Raw genomic sequence first — 18,355 nt, forward strand, 5'->3', positions numbered from 1 at the left:
TGCACTTTTTCTCGCTCTAGCGATTTATTCTCCTCAACCTCTACTCAAAAGGCGGCCAACTTGAAGCCGCATTTATACCAACATCACTCTTCAACAATACAATATGAGCATTTCTAGTCAGTCCGCGCGCGAAGAAAGCCGTTCGCTTGCTGGATCGCCGCCATTGTTGACAAAACGACCTTATCGTTCGAAAAAGATCCAGCCGTAAGTTCTGTGGACTGAGCTCCGGTGGAGAGCGGCGAGGTCCTAACGTCTCCAGATGCGATCTATGTCGAGCTCGCAAGGTCGCTTGTACGATGGAGATTGGAGCTGCCTCATGCTCACTTTGTAGCCGAAAGGCATTGAGCTGCACCTTTCAATCGCATCCCAAAGCTAAATCTCGTCCCGATAACCGACCGACCACGCGAACGCCGCAGGAGCCCGACCATGTTGCCCTGAAAATTCGTTTTCTCGCCCGGACGGGCGTCGCCAGCAGTGAACCTACCCCGACACATCTGTGGTTTAACCAGACGATGAACATGAAAGGTCACACGTGCTTCTATGCCGGTGTGAGTGGGGACCAAGGGCCAGATCTCCTACGGCACTTGAATTTCAACGAGCGAGACATTTTTGGCAATTCCTCGTGGAGTGCATGGCGGGTCTATCCTCATGTTCACGACCCGGTCTACTTTACCGTACGTTGTTCATTTCCCGGAGACAGAGGCACCGCGAAATAACCGAAAAGTAGATTTTCCCTGAGTCAAATCTAGACCCTCATTGTGACATGTACCACAATTCCAAGATTGAACAGATGCTGGGTCCTTTTGTTCCTGGACTGGTCGATCTCTACTACACATATGTTCACCCCTCCTATCCCCTTCTAGAGCCTAAGGAGGAGCTCCTCGGCCGTATCGAGGGTGGACAGGTGAGGTCGTCGTTACTCAGCTGCGTTTACCACCTGGCCATACATTTCTGGACAAAGTCTACTGAGCTGAGACAGCAAGCCATCCCCCATCACCTTGACTTTTGGAATGACATTTTCGTGGCTCTGACAATCGAGACGAGAACGCCAAATCTGGACACCATTAGAGGCCTTTTACTGTATATGCAACTCCCGTCGCGCTTTGTCAAAGAGCCCAACAAACCAGGGCAGTGGCCTCTGAGTTGCTTATTGGCTGGCGTGGCCCAAGACCTTGGGCTTCACATCGACCCGTCCGATTGGCGTATCCCCCCGGCAGAACGCAAAGCGCGCCGTATTTTATGGTGGGCAGTCCACGCTCATATAACATGGACCGCTCACTTCCTGGGTCGGCCATCGAACCTGAGCTCTATGAGCTCCGATGTAAAGCCCTTAGTCGTCGATGACTTTACGGATGAGTCCTTGATGATTCATTTGGGTCATCTGGCATCCGCCCGAGTGTTTATAGCATTTTCAAACCTATCATGTATCCTCGAAGATGTCCTCCGAAGGCTATGTACTACTACCAGCACTGAACATGAACACCGACTGTCGTCATCTACTGCCGCTCAGGAGATCTGGGAACGCATGTTCGACTTCAAAGAGAAGATGGACGCCCTGATTGTGGACTTGCCAGAATCTGGAAGTGGTGAGTATGTACAATCAGTAGGACCTGATCACTTGGCTGACACGTATCTCGAAGTTTTGTCGCTCCGGATTGCATACCATACAGTCGAGTTATCAATTTGGCGTGCAGAACTCCGAGAAGCACATCGTCCATCTGGAGAAACTAGCCAGCTTATGGTACAAACGATCAGAGAGATGCTTCAGATATTGGTGCGGTTGCAGCGCTCTGCCGAAGAGGGATTCTGGCTTTCGTGTAGGTGATTTTGGCTGGTCAGAGTCCGCTTGTTAACCGCGTCTGGCAGATTGCACTGGAAACTTGGAAATTATAGGCTCGCTTCTCGTTACACTCTGCCTGTCGAGCACGAGTGAGCAGACACTGAACCAACATATCTCCTTGCTTCTAGAATTCCGATCGCACTTACAGCAAATGTCACTGAGCAACAACTTGATGTCCGGGATTGGAAAACTGCCCTTGGTCAGGCTGAATCTAATTCTAGATCAGCTGTCACTTAGACAACCTCAATTCTGAGACCATCTAGTAACTAAAGAATAATTAAAATCTCTCGACCAAATCGACCTTAGTATTGAATTTACGCCAGGGATGTGACATCTTTTGCAGGTTGCATCTGCTGACAGTCGTGTGCAGTAGGACGCAAGAGGGTTCCGGGCTACCACGAGCTAAAGATAAGCTTGTGAAGGCATTAGTCGGGAAAATTAAATAATCAGCGACGGCCAATTCAGTTGGCCGTGTCTCCAGCTCAAATCAACTGATCTTTCAAGGAGGCAAGCGTAGCCGCAAAAGTGGACCGTCACGCTTGAGGGTCGCATATATATGCTAACAATCGAACCTCAGGCAGAAATAATATCTGTGGTATGAGACGGCGAGGCTTTACGAATATCCTCTTGCCACAAAAGAGAATCAATATGCTGCAAAAAGAGCTACATGACAATCCTTTCTTTGGGGGTGCTCCCCTGCCTCCAAAGACCTTGGACGTGGATGCAGTAATGAAGGAGCTGTCAATGCAAGAGAAAATACAACTTTTGTCTGGTGTAGACAACTGGCATTTGAAGGAGATCAAGCGTTTAGGTATTCCCGCCATTCGAGTGTCGGACGGTCCCAATGGCATCCGCGGCACCAAGATGTTTAATGGCTCTCCAGCGGCTTGCTTACCCTGCGGAACGGCTCTCGCAGCAACCTGGGATATGGACATGATTCGACGAGGAGGAGAATTGCAAGCCCGTGAAGCCATTGCTAAAGGTGTTTCGGTCATCCTCGGACCTACAATCAACACGCAGCGGTCACCAATGGGAGGACGAAGCTTCGAATCTTTCAGCGAGGACCCAGTCCTGGCGGGAGCAACAGCGGCGGCAACTATTCAGGGAATCCAATCTAAAGGTTTGTCGACGGTCATCAAACATTTCGTCTGTAACGACCAAGAGCACGAGAGGATGAAGCAGGACTCTCGGGTGAGCGCGCGGGCACTTCGGGAGATTTACATGCTTCCATTTCAGATTGCCCTTCGACTATCCAAGCCTTGGGCATTCATGTCCAGCTATAACCGAGTCAATGGCATCCACGCCAGCGAGGATCCTTGGTTGCTGGGAGACGTTTTACGAGGAGAATGGGGGTTTGACGGTCTCGTTATGAGCGATTGGTGAGACATATCAGCCCTTGAGGCCGCAGCGATGCTGATTTGGTTGCAGGACCGGGACATATTCAACCGCCGAGGCGATCAAAGCCGGTCTTGACCTCGAAATGCCGGGACCTTCGTTGATGCGAGCGTCTCTAGTCAACCATGCTCTCGTGTGTGGCAAGCTGAGCAAGGATGACATTGACATTTGTGTGCGCCGAGTCCTGCAATTTATAAATCGAGTCATCCCTCTAGGAATACCGTCACATGCGCCGGAACGCACCATCGATACCAAAGAAACAGCCGCCGAGCTCAGAAGCTTGGCGTCATCCTCGATCGTACTCTTGCGCAACGAAGGTAACGTGCTTCCTTTTGCGAAGGAGAAGTCGGTATGTCTCTGGTACCTCCTCTCCACTTGCTTTCTTGCTGACAATATAACCGATCGCTGTCATCGGGCCCAATGCTAAAATCGCGGCTTATTCTGGTGGAGGGAGCGCGAGCTTGCCTCCGTACTATGCAGTAACTCCGTTAGAAGGCATCTCGTCCCTCTCAACAGGCCGCGTCGACTACACGGTCGGATGTGCGTCTGGAAGTAAACCTGCTCTGATCACCAACATGATTCCGGAACTGAGAATGTCGGCATACAACGCACCATCTCAAGATACGTCCCGACAGAAGCTCGATGAGATGACAATCAAGACTTCCGATCTATTCTTCTTTGACTACTGCCCACCCCTTCCCATGTCTCACCATGGTGCGTGGTATGCCGACATCACTGGAACTTTGATTGCCGATGTTACGGGAGAGTATCTTTTCAGTATCAGTGTGGCCGGCACCGCTAGGCTCTTCGTCGATGGGACGTTGGTGGTTGATGCTGCATCGCATCAGACAGCCGGAGGGACGTTCTTCGGACATGGAACGGGTGAAATTCTTGGTCGTATTAACCTCGTAAAATCGCAACCATACAAGGTGATGGTTGAGTTTGGATCCATCGCCACAAGCTTACTTCAGACGCACAGTATCGAGTCAACGACAGGAGGGGGCATCAGGATTGGTTGCGCCTACCAATTGAATGCCGAAGAGGAGATACGAAATGCTGTCAGGATTGCCAAACATGTGGACCAAGTTGCTATCATCGCTGGACTCAATGTATGTGACCTTCTTACCCCACTGCCTCTATTTTTGCTGACCCAAAACATGTAGTCTGATATCGAGTCTGAAGGTTACGATCGCGAAGAGTTTGGCTTGCCTGGCCACGCCGACCGCCTTATCCGCGAGGTGGCCGCAGCAAATCCAAATACCGCGGTTGTCGTCCAATCAGGCAGTCCGGTAGCCATGCCTTGGATGCAGTTGGCTCCCGCAATTGTGCAAGCATGGTACGGCGGCAATGAGACCGGTAATGCTATTGCAGACATCCTCTTCGGAGATGTCAATCCTGCTGGGAAACTTCCTCTCACATTTCCTGTTCGACTAGAGGACACACCCACCTACTTAAACTTTGGCTCCGAAAGAGGTCGCACCCTGTATGGCGAAGATGTGTTTGTGGGATATCGTTTCTACGAAAAGAGCAACCGACGCGTTCTCTTTCCCTTTGGACATGGCCTCTCCTACACAGAGTTTAAAATTGGAAAGCTGAACATCTACACGTCTGAGAAGGAAGATACCATCACCGTTTCCATTAGTGTACAGAACCTAGGTTCACGCGCAGGTGCATATGTTGCCCAGGTCTACATTTCACAGCGACAACCCTCAGTCGCGAGACCGATAAAAGAACTGAAAGGATTCACAAAAGTTTTCTTGGAGAGTGGCGAGGAGAAGACGGGAACTATATCGATGAGTTTCAAGTATGCGACAAGTTTCTGGGACGAACAAAAGAACGCATGGGCAATGGAGAAGGACACTTTCGACGTGCTGATAGGATCTAGCTCATATGACAAGGAAAGTTTAAGCACATCGTTTGAGGTTTCCGAAAACAAGTGGTGGAGCGGAATATAGTATAAAAAGAAGCACCACATGGCTTATTTCAACGGTGCTATTTAGTAAATGAAGGCTTTGTACTGGTGTAGCTCATCGTTATTGCGGCGTCATCCATGTCCACTTGGCCGTGAGGGGCATCAAGGGAAGATAATAACTCGCATACTTCCTGAAATCTTCGTTCTTTGGAAATGTATGCTACTTCGGCATCCATCATTGCAGTTTCTGCGGCAAGAATCAGGTCCGTTGATACGACAGGCTGCCATGTGAGGATTGTGTCCGAGGTTAATATACCATCTTTTGTCGGTCTTGTCTAGCTCATGAATGATGAGACTACCTGGCAGCATCGACGAGGACGACTCTCAAATCACAGATCGACCAGACCGAAACCAACTGTTCCGGATAAGCAAGCTATATGAGTTGGTGGTCGCAAAGAACCGTAACCTTTGACTAAGAGATTTCAAGGTCCCTGCTTGCCAAGAGCAGCCGTCGCGTCCAGAGATGGCTAAGCGTGTTCAAGCTCAGCAAGCATTCCGGGCCGCAAGGACGAAAAATCTTCAATCGACCACACTCTCCAACACCGTGCCGTGGACTTTGCCGTAAAGCCACTATATCGCCCCTTGCCGAAAACCGACTAACCTATTTGGGACTGCCGTTTTACATGTCGGAGCGTACCTGTACCTATTCGGCTGGTTATTGAACGAGCAGGGACCATGCAGGGGTCAAATTCACCCAGGTAGGTCATCGGCCATTCGGCATGGCCTGAATTGAGAGCTTTTACAGCTGCTGTGATTGCTGGCGAGCCTATGAGACCCAAGTGCGGGTTGACATCCGCCATGGTTTATCGGTATACCCCATGGGGGCTGCCCGGAGAATATGGTGGGAATTACGCCCTCGTCGAAGAACCGGTTCGGTTGTGATTAATTCCAGAACTGAGTACAAAAGCACCATGATAACTAGATCGATGCGACCTTTTCTGGCCCGACACAGGCAGTGAACAATCTCATGTGCCTTACTGACAAAACGGGCATCAACAGTCTCTCCCGAAGAAAAAAAGAGAAGGCAATAACATGAAAAGGCCTTCAGCCTACAATATCCTAGTGCGTGTTTGTTCTCGTCAGCTTACTAGGCCTTTTTGCTGGAAAACTTACCCGTGGCTCTGCTCAGATCTCCTTCACGGTTGCCCTAGGCAGTCTGACATATGGCTATGCTGCAGGAGTTCTGGGGAACGTAAGTGATGCCGCCAACAACCTGAACACCTTGCTTCACAGGGAAAAAAGCAAGATGTGGTACAGAAGCTAACAGAGCCCATTGGGAGAATAGACACTGGGAAAAGCACCCTTCTATGCGTACATGCACCTCGACCCCGAAGGCCCCGGAAAGTCGTACGCAAACACAATAATTGCGGTATGGAACACAATTTTGTACGCAGGTGGCATCATCTCCTGCCTGACGTGTCCCATCGTGGGGAACCGATATGGTCGAAAGAAGGTCATATTCCTCGGTGCTGCGATCTCGGTACTCGGCGCGGCCCTTCAGGCCGGGAGTGTCAACCCAGCCATGATGATTGTTTCAAGATTCATCGTCGGCACTGGAATGGGTGTGCTTCTCGCCACAGTCCCATTGTACCAAGCTGAAATATCGCCTCCATCCAACCGCGGTCTTATAGTGGGTCTTCACGGTAAGTTGCTCACGCCAGAATAGTACCACTTGTTATCCAGGTAGCGGTTGAAGTGAGAGTTATCACTGACAATCATAGCATCACTGATCGGATATGGGTCAATGATTGCATCCTGGATAGGTGTCGCCTTCTACCACGTCCCTGGTGCGGTAAGTTGCTCCTCAAGAGAGATATGAAGACGCAGAGAGTAAAAATTCAGGTCTTTGTGCACTGATAACAAGATCTCTATCTAGGCCGGCTGGCGTGTGCCACTCGCTCTTCAAGTTGTATTCCCGCTAGCTCTGTGCATTGTGGTGTTCTTTGTGCCGGAAAGCCCACGATGGCTCTACATGAACGATCGCGCAGATGAAGCCGAGAAGGTGTTGATCGCCCTTCATAGGCGGGCAGATGACCCCAATCACACATTTGCCCGCAAAGAAATCCAGATCATCAAGAGCCAAATTGACTTCGAGAGGGAGAATAAACTGCCTATCTCCCAAGCATTCAAGAAGCGATCCCTTCAAAAGAGATTCATCATCGGTTTTCTCGCCATGTGGGACACGCAATGCAGTGGCTTAATTGTTGTTCTTGGTACGCAAAGTAGACCCAGTCCTATGCGACCACAAAATGTCATATCCTTCAGACACTGACACTCTTCTCTCCTCAGCATACCAGGCAACCATTTACGAATCGCTGGGCTACACACCATTCATGGCGGGTATCCTAGGTTCCGTATGGTGTGTTCTCAACGGCACTGGCAACTTACTAGGAGGCATCTTGGGAGATTACGTCGGTCGGAAAAGGCAAATCGGTAAGAAGGCCCCACCCTGCTGATATCTGGCTGCAAAGCGTCCTGGCAAACGGCTGAGACACGTATCTAGCGATTGGCCTTGCCACTCTTATCCTTCTATTAATACTCCTCTGTATCACCACCAAGCTGTACTCAGGAACCGACAACAAAGCCGGGAAGACCGCGGCTGCCGTATTCACGTTCCTCATGATTGCTGTGTAGGCCGTCCACCAATCTGTTCGCTTCAATGCTGACCGAGTGCACCACAGGTATGCCGGCGGTGTTGACTGTCCGTCGCTGGTGTACAGCTCAGAGCTCTACCCTGGCGAGTGGCGAGCAGCAGGAGTTGCAACCTCGGTGTCTGCCGTTCTCTGGGGATGTCTGATCTTCACAGCAGCGGCACCAGCTGCGCTCGCCAACATTGGCGCCCTGTACTATGTCGTCTTCATCGCCCTTACCACAGTTCAACTCTTCATTGTCATTCTTGTCTTTCCAGATGTAAGTTCATCGTCGTCGTCGTCTCTTGCAATTGGCGCTGCAGGATTCTAATCGTACGGTGTGCACTAGACCAAAGGTTTCACTCTGGAACAAATGGCTGCCATCTTTGGGGATGCAGTCGTAGATATGGAAGGTCATATTGAGAAGGCTGAGGACTTCATGCTAGAGCGTCATTCTATCGACCAAATTGCAAACAAAGATATTGTCACCGTGCATGAAGAAGGGCGAAAGACGTGACCGGGAAACGCCATCGAGCCCGGGTGCCGCTGTTTGCCTGGTAACTATCTCGCCTTGTTAGATATCGCAAGATGGTAGACCTTCAATAAAAGTTCGTGTAAATGCGAAGACCACCTGTACGGCAAGCTTTCAGAGCGAATTTCTACTTGGCTCCACGCAGGGTCGACACATGGCTGCTATCCTGGTGCCTGACATGAAGGTTGGACTGGGCCAGCGAGAGATGCACCTCGACCCTGCCCGCTGGCTCTGGAAGTCTTAGCTGCATTGAAAGTATCGGTTGGCGGGTATGGGGAGCTTAATTTCAAATACCCCACTACCATCGAGAAGTAACATATTATGAGTCAAGCGCGATTGACAAAAGTGATGCAATGAGGTCTACTCTACGGAGTACTGCAGTATTAATTGGAGACGCCTACTTTACTCCGCATCTGCCTCCACCCCATGAAGAGGATTTCTTCTCCTGCTGCCAACCGTGCTCCGCAGTACGTGGGAGAGATATCTTGTCGTAATTTCACCACGGGCCACGGCTCTAGGAGAAGCGCTACCAGTGCACAATGACAGAGGCTCTATTCATGAACAGGAGTGTACGGAATATTATGGCATGTCTCGTTAATTGTCAAGAAATATAATGTTGTCCGATGTGCAGGCAACAAGAATATTGAATGTCTTCTCCTTCACACCGTCAACAGTAAACATCTCCAAAGTACGTTGTGGTCCAGTCTAGTCCCTGGGCACATATGTCTTATCTAGAGCCAAGAGAGCTTAGCTGTTGAACCGCCATGAGCAGAAATTGACCGTCACCATCCCCATACACTATCTTTTAGTTACCTCGCCGTCATTTTGACATCCCTAGCAGAAAATAAAAAGGTTCAAGAGGACCGGAGCACATATCCCTTTGCTACATATGGCACGACGTTCGCTAAAGCCTGTTTGTTCATGTGCTTCAGTCAATGGGTCATTTTGCTTTGGACCCATTACCGCTGTGCGCTTCTGGTTCCATCTCCCATGCGCGGGGCAGGTATTGGCCATGATCTGATGACGGACCCAGATATTGCTTCGCTTTGTATCCAATTTCTCCAAGTATCCTTTCAGACTCCATTCCCAATATCTCTCACGATTGTCTCGAGCAAAAGTACCCCAAACAGCAAACACCGACCCGCCTACTCTCTTGACCCGCGGTCGGTGTGGACTCTGACGATAAGCCTGTATCTTAAGTGGTCCGGGCATTTTCCGCTGGTAAGACTGCTGGAAGAAGATCGGCTGCTTCGCAAGGTAGGATCCAATTGCAAACTAGCTTTTCTGGCAATACGGCTCTGTGCTCTGGCAATACGGCTGTTCCTCTGGCAATACGGCTCTTCTCTCTGGTATCTTAGAAGCTTCAAAACCAGATACCCCATACTCCAGACTGTGCTAAATTTACTTCCCCGCGTCCACAACGGAGGAAAACGTGTTGGCGCCCCTTCCAGGTCGTTTGAAACAAGGCAATATAAAACTCTCTTCTGACTCTCAGAATCTTTGTTTTCTCACAATCTCGAGCACACTGCATACCTTTTTTGGGTTCCCATCGTCCCAACAAGATGAAATATAGTGGCATCGAAAGTCTACGAGGCTCGCGGCTTCACGCCGCCATCTGGGGAGTGTCCTGCGTGACGATTCTTCAGTTTGGGTACGTCGAGTCTCTTTCGGTCAAGCTGCTTGAGCCAGAAGCCAGCACGAAATGATCGCTGACGATGCTTCATGTGCCCAGGTTCAACAATGTCGGAGTTGGCGGAACTCTGATTCTGGAGGTACTGCATCTTCCTACAAAACGCTGCGTGGTTGTATTCGGTCGCTGACATGTCGAACCAGTCTTTCAACCGTCAGTTCCCAGCTATTGATACCCTCAATACTGAAGGGGCCAAGCAGCGGCATAACGCAACTCTGCAAGGTATGTTCTCAAACTCTGGTGAGCATCCAACTGCAACATGTTCTGATCCGTCTGGACAGGCACCATTGTCGGCCTCTACACCCTCATCGGCACGTTCGGCGCTTTACTTTGCACCTTTGGAGGTGACAAGATAGGGAGGCGATGGACCACTTGGTTCGCCTGTTTGTTCAACGCGCTGGGCGCCATCATAAGTGCATCGTCCTTTACCCTCGCCCAGTTTGCCATTGGTCGTGCGGTCCTGGGTTTCGGGTCTGGAGGCATCATCGCCACCGTGAGTGTGTGGCAGTCGGAGCTCTCAAAGGCTAGCAGCCGAGGGTCGCACGTGTCGGCGTTTGGCATCTTCAGCAGCTTGGGCCTAATCTCGTCCCTCTGGATCGACTATGGCTGCTTCTTCATTAAGTCGTCCGCGTCGTGGAGGATACCGCTCGCCTTCCCGGTCCTGTTTGCTGCGATCAGTATGTCAACCATCTTCCTCATACCGGAGTCGCCGCGCTGGCTGACCAAGATGGGGAAAACCACCGAGGCGCGAGAGATCCTACACCGGTTGCACAACAGCGACGAGGTCGTGGAAATGGAGATGCAAAACATCAACGCGTCGCTCGACCTGTCTGGCCACACGACTATCAAGAGTGTCTTCACCATGGGAAGGCAGCGCACCTTCCATCGCGTCGTGATTGGCATGATGGTTCAGATGATGTTGCAGCTCACAGGTATCAATGGCATCTCATACTACGTTGACACCCTGTACACCCAGCAGCTCGGGTTCAGCACCCAGATGTCCTCGCTACTCGGTGCCAGCTCACAGTTCGCCATGCTACTCGGCGCACTGATTTGCGCCTTTGCCGTCGACCGCTACGGCCGCCGGACCCTGCTCATTATCAGCGCCGGCGGGCAGAGTATCTGCTTCATTCTTGCCGCCGCCTTGATCTCTCATCCGAACAACAAGCCCGCGTTGGATGCCGCCGTCTTCGTGCTCTTTCTCTACTATGTCATCTACACGGTTGGATATTTGGGGATACCCTTCCTCTACGCGTCCGAAATTGCGCCCAGCAAGGAGCGCATGGCGGTGGCTGGCATTGCCACTGCAACCTCGTGGATTTTCAACTTCTTAGTCGTCGAGGTCACTCCTGTCGCCTTCACCAGCATCCACTGGCGCTACTTCATCGTCTATGCCGTGCTAAATGCCTTGTGGGTACCTATCGTCTACTTCTTCTTCCCCGAGACCAGCAACCGGTCGCTCGAGGAGATTGACCAAATATTTGCCGCCTCAAAAAGCATCTTCGACCCACCTCGAGTCGCCAAACGCCTACCACGCATGGACCTAGGCCAATTTGCCAGTACTGAACTCAAGGATACTCCGGTGGCCGAGGAACAGGAATCAGTACTGAAAAGCGAGGGTTAAGGATGACACATGGATGCAGGCTAGATAGCACGGGCTAGTATCGGGGCTGTTGGCTATTGGAGAGTGAAAAGGCTGTCCAAGGTAGGTCTTGGTCGCAGACGCTTGGCTACTTTACTCGCCATTTATAAAGCAGGTCGAGCAGGCAGAGCGTACTCTGATATCTGAACTGCGTAGTTGGCCTCCTTAACGATTGTTCCTTTATGTTGTATTTCTCATCTCCCTCCTCTAGTATATCGACTCACCTTCTAACTCATAATCGTCCACATACGATTAGCTCTCCATATGCAGAGCGTGACCGAGCAGGAGATTTCCTCATAGAGCACCGGTCTCGGGGAAATAACTCAAATCTCCAGCTTTTGTAAATTGAGGTGGTTTCGCCATAGCCATTTACCCAAACTCGGTGCCGAAGCCGAGTCTCCGAGTTCTGCAACTCATAGTTCCCCTGACCAAGTAGATCTCCGCAATCATTTTCTCTCGCAATGTACTTTATAAAAGTCCCGGCGTGGCGACCCCCATCTCCTCGTGTCCAGGCCCCAGATTCTAGCGAACCCCAGAGTGGGACCCTTGATCCATCATGCACGACGTCACATCCTCATATCTGTTGGCATGTTCACTAAGGTTGTTTCTGTAGCTATATACTGACTATGACCCAGGTTGTCCTAGCCGTCACCTTTGGAAGTTTCAGCTACGGCTACTGTGCGTCGATTTTGGCGAATATCTTTACCCATGCTGAGTTTTTCGAATATCTGGATCTCGACCCCGAAGGGCCCAACGCATCTCACGCAAACTCCCTCATTGCGGCGTTCAATGCCTTGCTCTATGTTGGAGGCTTTGTCGGATGCTGCCTCTATCCAATTTCCTCGTCCAGATTGGGTCGACGCTTCCCGCTCGGAGTAGGCTCTGTTCTTGTCATCGTTGGCGGAGCTTTACAAGCAGGAACAACCCACAATGCTATGATGTGTGTTGCGCGGGTTGTGACTGGCGTGGGAATCGGACACTTTCTTCCCGGTTGTCCACTTTACCAAGCCGAGGTGGCACCTGCACATAACAGAGGCTTCCTGGTCGGACTCCATGCCGCCGTGGTGGGAGCAGGGTTTGCTGTAGCACAATGGATGGGCGTCGCCTTTTTCAACGTGCCCGGCCAGGCTGGCTGGCGAGTTCCTCTGGCCCTGCAATGCGTCTCACCATTGTTTATGTTGTGCATTGTCCCGTTCCTCCCAGAGAGTCCTCGTTGGCGTAAGTATCAAAATTCTCGCACCACTGTCACTTCTGACAACAAACAGTGTACTTGGCTGGTGAGATTGACAAAGCAGAGAAGACAATCATGCGGCTTCACCGGGACCGGACAGACCCTTCCAACGCGTACGCACTCGCGGAGTTTCGCACCATCAAAGCCCAGCTCGACCTTGAAGCCCAGAACAGGCGATCTCTTTGGGATGGCCTGCGAGATCCTCACCTACGGAAGCGTTTCGTCTTCGGGTTCCTGGTGAATACGGCCTCGCAATCTAGTGGCTCGATCGTAATTCTGAGTGAGGAAGTGCGATCCTACTGAAGTTTCCGTGGAGACTGACCCTCTCTAGCTTACTCGTCTGTCATATATGGGAGACTGGGCTTCAGTGCATTCCTGCAGGGCATCTTAGCCGGAGTGTGGACTACTCTCCTCATGCTCTTCAATTTCCTCGGAGGCATCCTGACGGACAAACTTGGCCGCGTCAAACAGCTCGGTATGCCCTTCTTACATCCTTGCTTTTGCTGGTATTAACTCATATGGCAGTCCTCGGACTTCTGGGTTGCTTGTTTTGCCTCATCATGGAAGTCATCCTGACTGCGATCTACGCCGACCAAGATTCCACATCGGGGAATGCTGCCGCGACCTTCTTCATCTTCCTTTTCGTGTGCTTGTAAGTGGATTACGCAGGTATCTCGAGCATGGAGGACCCAGTTCTGATGCGCTTCAGTTTCGCGGCCGGGGTCGAATGCCCGTCTTTTGTGTACTCCTCGGAGATCTTCCCCGCTGGCTGGAGAGCCCTCGGTGTCGGAATAGCATTATCTGCCGTTCAGATGTGGTCGGCTATTCTCAATGGTGCTGCTGCAATAGCCTTTGAGAACATCAAATGGTTCCCTGTGCCCGGGATCTACTTACTCTTTTCAGCAACACTGACCTCAACCATAGGAAATTCTACCTAGTCTTCATTTGTTTCACTGCTTTGATGGCGGCAGTGGTTTTCTTGTACTTTCCTGAAGTATGACACCCCCTCTGGTAAAACATCATTGAAAGTGCTAACTGGTGCTCAGACTAAAGGCTTGACATTGGAGGAGATCAGTAAAGCATTTGGAGACGCAACTGCCGAGGATACATCAGCTCTTGAAAGTTTGCCGGTATCCCCAGAGCAAGAGAAAGCAGTCACAAACCTCAAAGAGGAGGTACTCTAGCACTCTAGATATGTCAGAGGGATCGTGGGAAAACATCTCCGACTTCTCGCGCCCTCGTGCTCCAGCTACCTCTGCGGAATGAATTAGGCATCCTCCCAGAGACCGTCCAGGTCCAACAGAGATTGTTCACATTTCATTCCACGCTCAGACATTTGGCTGAGTCATTTGTTGATCTCTACCATTTCCCCTTTGCCATTGGCAGATATCTGGCTATTATAGGAAGCAGTTTTTGACATTTCCCTTTCCTACCCAATTCTTGGGCAGAGCAGTGAAACAAGATGTTTCTTACGCATTTTAGTCAGCGTAAACGAGCCCGCTTGCAGTTCAGTACGATCGACAACCTACCGCATCGTGCGTTAGTCTTCTTATTCAACGGCCTGAGGCTCGGTGGGTCGGTAACTGGTTAGTGTGCTCGGTCTCGGGCCCGAGGACGCCTGAAATGTGGCTGATGGAGAAGCCAGCCGTGTGACCATCAAGGTGATATTGTGACAAATCGAGTTTAGCCTGCAACACATATATTTGTTCGCATAGGGTTGACATGGAAAGTCATGTACATTATCTCGACCATTCTAGTCTAGTATAAACGATTGATCCCTCTTGTAATTCGTACTTCCAATCTCTCGCAACATTGGGTTTGTAGATTGTTATTATCCACCATATCAGCTAACATAACATCACAATTTGCCCAACACCTGCCACCCGGAAGCCTGGCGAAATGGAAATTGATCAGGATGCTCTTTTTAAGCCTACGAGTAATGTGGCGATCTCGACAAAAGATCTTCTATCTTGGATTTTCGACGAACCAAAATATTCATCAGATGAACCAGTTAGTGAGTCTGCTGGATGTCCAACTACCTGATCTCAATGTGTTCAGATATATATTGATGCTGTGGACCCGACGCGCTCCCTATCCCTGAGGCAAGCAAAGCATTTGATACGAGGTCTCATCGCTGGGCTTCGAGCAGCATCGTTGGAGAAGGGCGACTGTATTTGCGTGCACTCTTTCAACAACGTAAGTGTAAAGCAAGCCGATATTTCTGGAAGTGCAGCATCTGCTGAAGTGGAAGTCAGCTATATTACTCGTGTCTCGTCCTAGCAATTGTGGGCGCAGGACTTTGTTGGACAGGTACAAATCCAGGTTACACCAACTACGAGCTACAACATCATCTTAAAACTTCCAGAACAAAACTGGTCATCGCACAGCCAGACTTATACGTAGAGGTCTTCAGAGCAGCAAAAGCATGCGGCATTCTAGAACGGAATGTGCTTACGTTTGATTCCCAAGTGCAAGAGAGTCTCCATCCAACATCGTGGCACAGACTGCTACAGCATGGAGAGGAAGACTGGGAGCGATTTGACGACCTGTCTGTGGCACAGTCAACGCCTGCCTGTATCCTCTTCAGCTCTGGAACAACGGGGTTGCCTAAGGCCGCCTTGCTGTCGCATTACAACCTAGTAGCTCAACATACTCTGCTTCAAGAGCAAGTATCGAAGCCATATAGAGTCAGCTCCTTGGCCTATTAACGTGTAAATTCTGAAGTGCTTACTTCTTTTAGGTGAAACGAATTCTTTGTCTACCATTTTTCCATGCCGCCATGGCTATAATGGCCCATGTAACCCCACTACGCTCAGGCCATATCGCCTATATAATGAAGAGATTTCACCTCGTGGATTTCCTTCGCTTTACCAAGAAATATGAGGTATCCGAGTTGTTTGTGGTGCCGCCAATCATTCAGTCAATTATTCAGTCACCATTGACTAAGAAATACTCCTTGAGAAGTCTACGGTCTGGTATGACAGGTGGTGCCAAGATAGATCTTCTGTCTCAGGACAAGTTTTCGACTCTGATGCATCCTGAGGGTTGTCTGAATCCTTGTTATGGTATGACCGAGATCAGTTGTATCGGAGCTTGCCATCCATGGCCAGAGCGAGATACCGATGGCAGTGTCGGCTATTTCCTACCAAACCTTGAGATCAAGTGAGTTAATGATCTATCCCCTATCTGACAATTGGTTGTGTTGACTATTGAAACGACTCGTGGACGAGCACGACCAGACGATCCGGGCTTACAATACACCCGGGGAGATATGGATCCAAGGTCCAACTGTAATTCAAGGATACCTTGACAACCCGGATGCAAACGCCTCATCCTTTTCTGAACGATGGTTCCGTACGGGTGATATTGCGTACTGTGATGAAAAGACCAGAAAATGGTACATTGTGGACAGGAAAAAGGCACGGCTTCTTCCGTCTTCTTGACACAGCTTCTGATGCAATAGATATAGGAACTAATCAAGGTCCGGGGGTTTCAGGTCGCACCAGCAGAACTTGAAGCTGTGCTGATGTCACATCCTTTGATTGCTGCCGCCGCAGTCATCGGGATTCCGGCCCCCAATCCTTTGGACGGAGAGCTTCCTCGGGCTTTCGTTGTGAGGAAAGAAGGGAATGATGTCGACCGCCCGAGCGAAAACCAGGTCAAAAAGTATGCCGCCAAGCGTCTGGCAAAATACAAACAATTGGCCGGCGGCGTTGTGTTTATATCAGATCTGCCTCAGACAGCCAGTGGGAAGTATCTTAAGCGGGATCTACGCGACCTTTACAAGAAGACAGTTACTAGCTCAAAGACCAAAGTCTAGTAGGGCATCTATTCCGCTTGATCATCAGAGAGATCCTCTTCATGTCTAGTGAGCTGGAACAAAGGTTTCATTGTCATTTATCCACCGCTAGCAGACTTTTAGTCCAGTCTATAATATAGCCAAGTGCGCATTACCTGTCCATCTTCTTGCCGCACTCTGCAGGCTGAATTGTTACTATTGCCCAAGACGAACAGAACGTCAACGTTGCCCATCACTCAAAGATGTGTTAGAGACCAGCCCCCATCGACGGGCAACTCAACTCCTGTGATTGCACTTGATGACTCTCCGAGCAAGAAAATTACAGCTTGCGCCACCTCTTCTGAAGTAATGTCGCGACCAAGGGGGGGCAGTGGCAAGCGATGTCGCAATGCTTTGCTATCTTGCCGAGTTTCGGGGGCGGTTTGGCTAGGAGGATACGGGCATACACAGTTGATCCGAATGCCGTCCTCAAGATGATCCAGCGCAGTTGCCCGGCTCATGCCGACAATGCCGTGGGCACCAGCACAAAACGAAGGAAATCCTAGCTCACTACCAAGACCCTGCGCGGCTGCGACGTTCACTATACTCGCCGAAGCTTTTTGCCCCTTTTCATTTTGAACCAGAAATTGACGCACTTCAGCTCGCATCGAAAGCCAGACCTATCAATCAATCTCTAGTAAGAAATGGCGAAATACAACAGTATTGGCCGTTGTTATCAGGAGAAACTTACTCCTCTCTGCCAACCTGGCCCGAATTTAGAGAATTCTGCTAGGTCAATGTCCAAACTCTGGCCTGCCAAACCGTCCGGTCTCTCGCAGTTAGTACAATAATCAATCCTTCCAAATGTTGTAACTGCAAAGGCGATAAACTCGTGCACGGTGTCAGGATCTCGTGTGTCGATTCTTTTGCTTGATATGCGGTGACCAGGACTTCCTAGAGCCCGGCACTCCTCCACCGTCTTCGCAAGCTTGATGTCATCCGGATCCCCTAAAACCATTTTCTTACAACCACTCTGTACAAGTAAGTGGGCGACTGCTCGCCCATCCCCTGTTGAATTCAGTCATGGTCTGGTCTTGCATGGCGAGTTGATAGTGAAGGTCTACCTGATCCAGCCCCGATCACCACAGCGACACCCGGAAACATCGCCATCAAGTTACCTTGGCGAGGTGAATGTACGATGCAGATTAGTTAGAGGGAGCCGTCTAGTTAGGATACAAAGATATAGCCTCAATTATGCCTCAATTGCGTCGTCGGTCGCCGCACAAAAGCAAGGTCACCAATTCTGCCTCGGCTTCGGCGACTATATTGTGTGCTGCCGCCAGTCCGCGGTAGATGGAGATATTCCCCTCTCCTCGGTCCATGTGTCCCGGGCCGCCAAATCCTAAGTTTATCATCACGAAACAACAACTCTATAAGTACAAATTGATGCATGCTTTGGAAGGACAAGTGATGTTCTGACCGATTAGCTTCTTTGCGCCAGAGCTCAGCCATCGTCAATGTCAATTCCACTTCCTGGAGTCTGCCTGATCACCGGTGCCGCCTCAGGTGAGTTAATGCACTCATTAGAGCTGACTTTCAAGAGTGCTAAGCCTAGTCTCCTAGGTATTGGTCGAGGTACTGCCGT

At 50.3% G+C, this 18,355-nt stretch overlaps 4 protein-coding genes across 5 annotated transcripts; all 4 read left to right on the top strand.

Moving 5' to 3' along the window:
• Positions 1-103: 103 nt before the first annotated feature.
• On the top strand, positions 104-2,128 carry PV06_04109 (the record flags this gene model as incomplete). 2 transcript variants are annotated; one of them, XM_016404961.1, is made up of 5 exons in its annotated part: positions 104-204; positions 260-674; positions 728-1,586; positions 1,641-1,817; positions 1,867-2,128. In XM_016404961.1, 5 exons carry the CDS (start codon positions 104-106, stop codon positions 2,091-2,093), a joined length of 1,779 nt encoding a protein of 592 aa, XP_016265966.1. In that variant the 3' UTR covers positions 2,094-2,128. The 2 variants fall into 2 exon arrangements, with proteins under 2 accessions (XP_016265966.1, XP_016265967.1); XM_016404962.1 differs by having other exon boundaries at positions 1,641-2,128.
• A 360-nt stretch (positions 2,129-2,488) lies between these two features.
• On the top strand, positions 2,489-5,190 carry PV06_04110 (uncharacterized protein; the record flags this gene model as incomplete). Its single annotated transcript, XM_016404963.1, has 4 exons — positions 2,489-3,219; positions 3,269-3,552; positions 3,728-4,344; positions 4,399-5,190. The coding sequence occupies 4 exons, from the start codon at positions 2,489-2,491 to the stop codon at positions 5,188-5,190; spliced, it is 2,424 nt and encodes an 807-aa protein (XP_016265968.1).
• A 5,000-nt stretch (positions 5,191-10,190) lies between these two features.
• On the top strand, positions 10,191-11,683 carry PV06_04111 (uncharacterized protein; the record flags this gene model as incomplete). The annotated part of the gene is made up of 2 exons (XM_016404964.1): positions 10,191-10,281; positions 10,341-11,683. The coding sequence occupies 2 exons, from the start codon at positions 10,191-10,193 to the stop codon at positions 11,681-11,683; spliced, it is 1,434 nt and encodes a 477-aa protein (XP_016265969.1).
• Positions 11,684-12,327: 644 nt separating this feature from the next.
• On the top strand, positions 12,328-16,752 carry PV06_04112 (uncharacterized protein; the record flags this gene model as incomplete). The annotated part of the gene is made up of 8 exons (XM_016404965.1): positions 12,328-12,919; positions 12,967-13,212; positions 13,264-13,407; positions 13,458-13,584; positions 13,642-13,800; positions 13,857-13,926; positions 13,979-14,107; positions 16,402-16,752. 8 exons carry the CDS (start codon positions 12,328-12,330, stop codon positions 16,750-16,752), a joined length of 1,818 nt encoding a protein of 605 aa, XP_016265970.1.
• Positions 16,753-18,355: the final 1,603 nt, after the last annotated feature.

Source organism: Exophiala oligosperma (genome assembly GCF_000835515.1).
Source record: "Exophiala oligosperma strain CBS 72588 unplaced genomic scaffold supercont1.3, whole genome shotgun sequence".
Lineage (NCBI taxonomy): Eukaryota > Fungi > Ascomycota > Eurotiomycetes > Chaetothyriales > Herpotrichiellaceae > Exophiala > Exophiala oligosperma.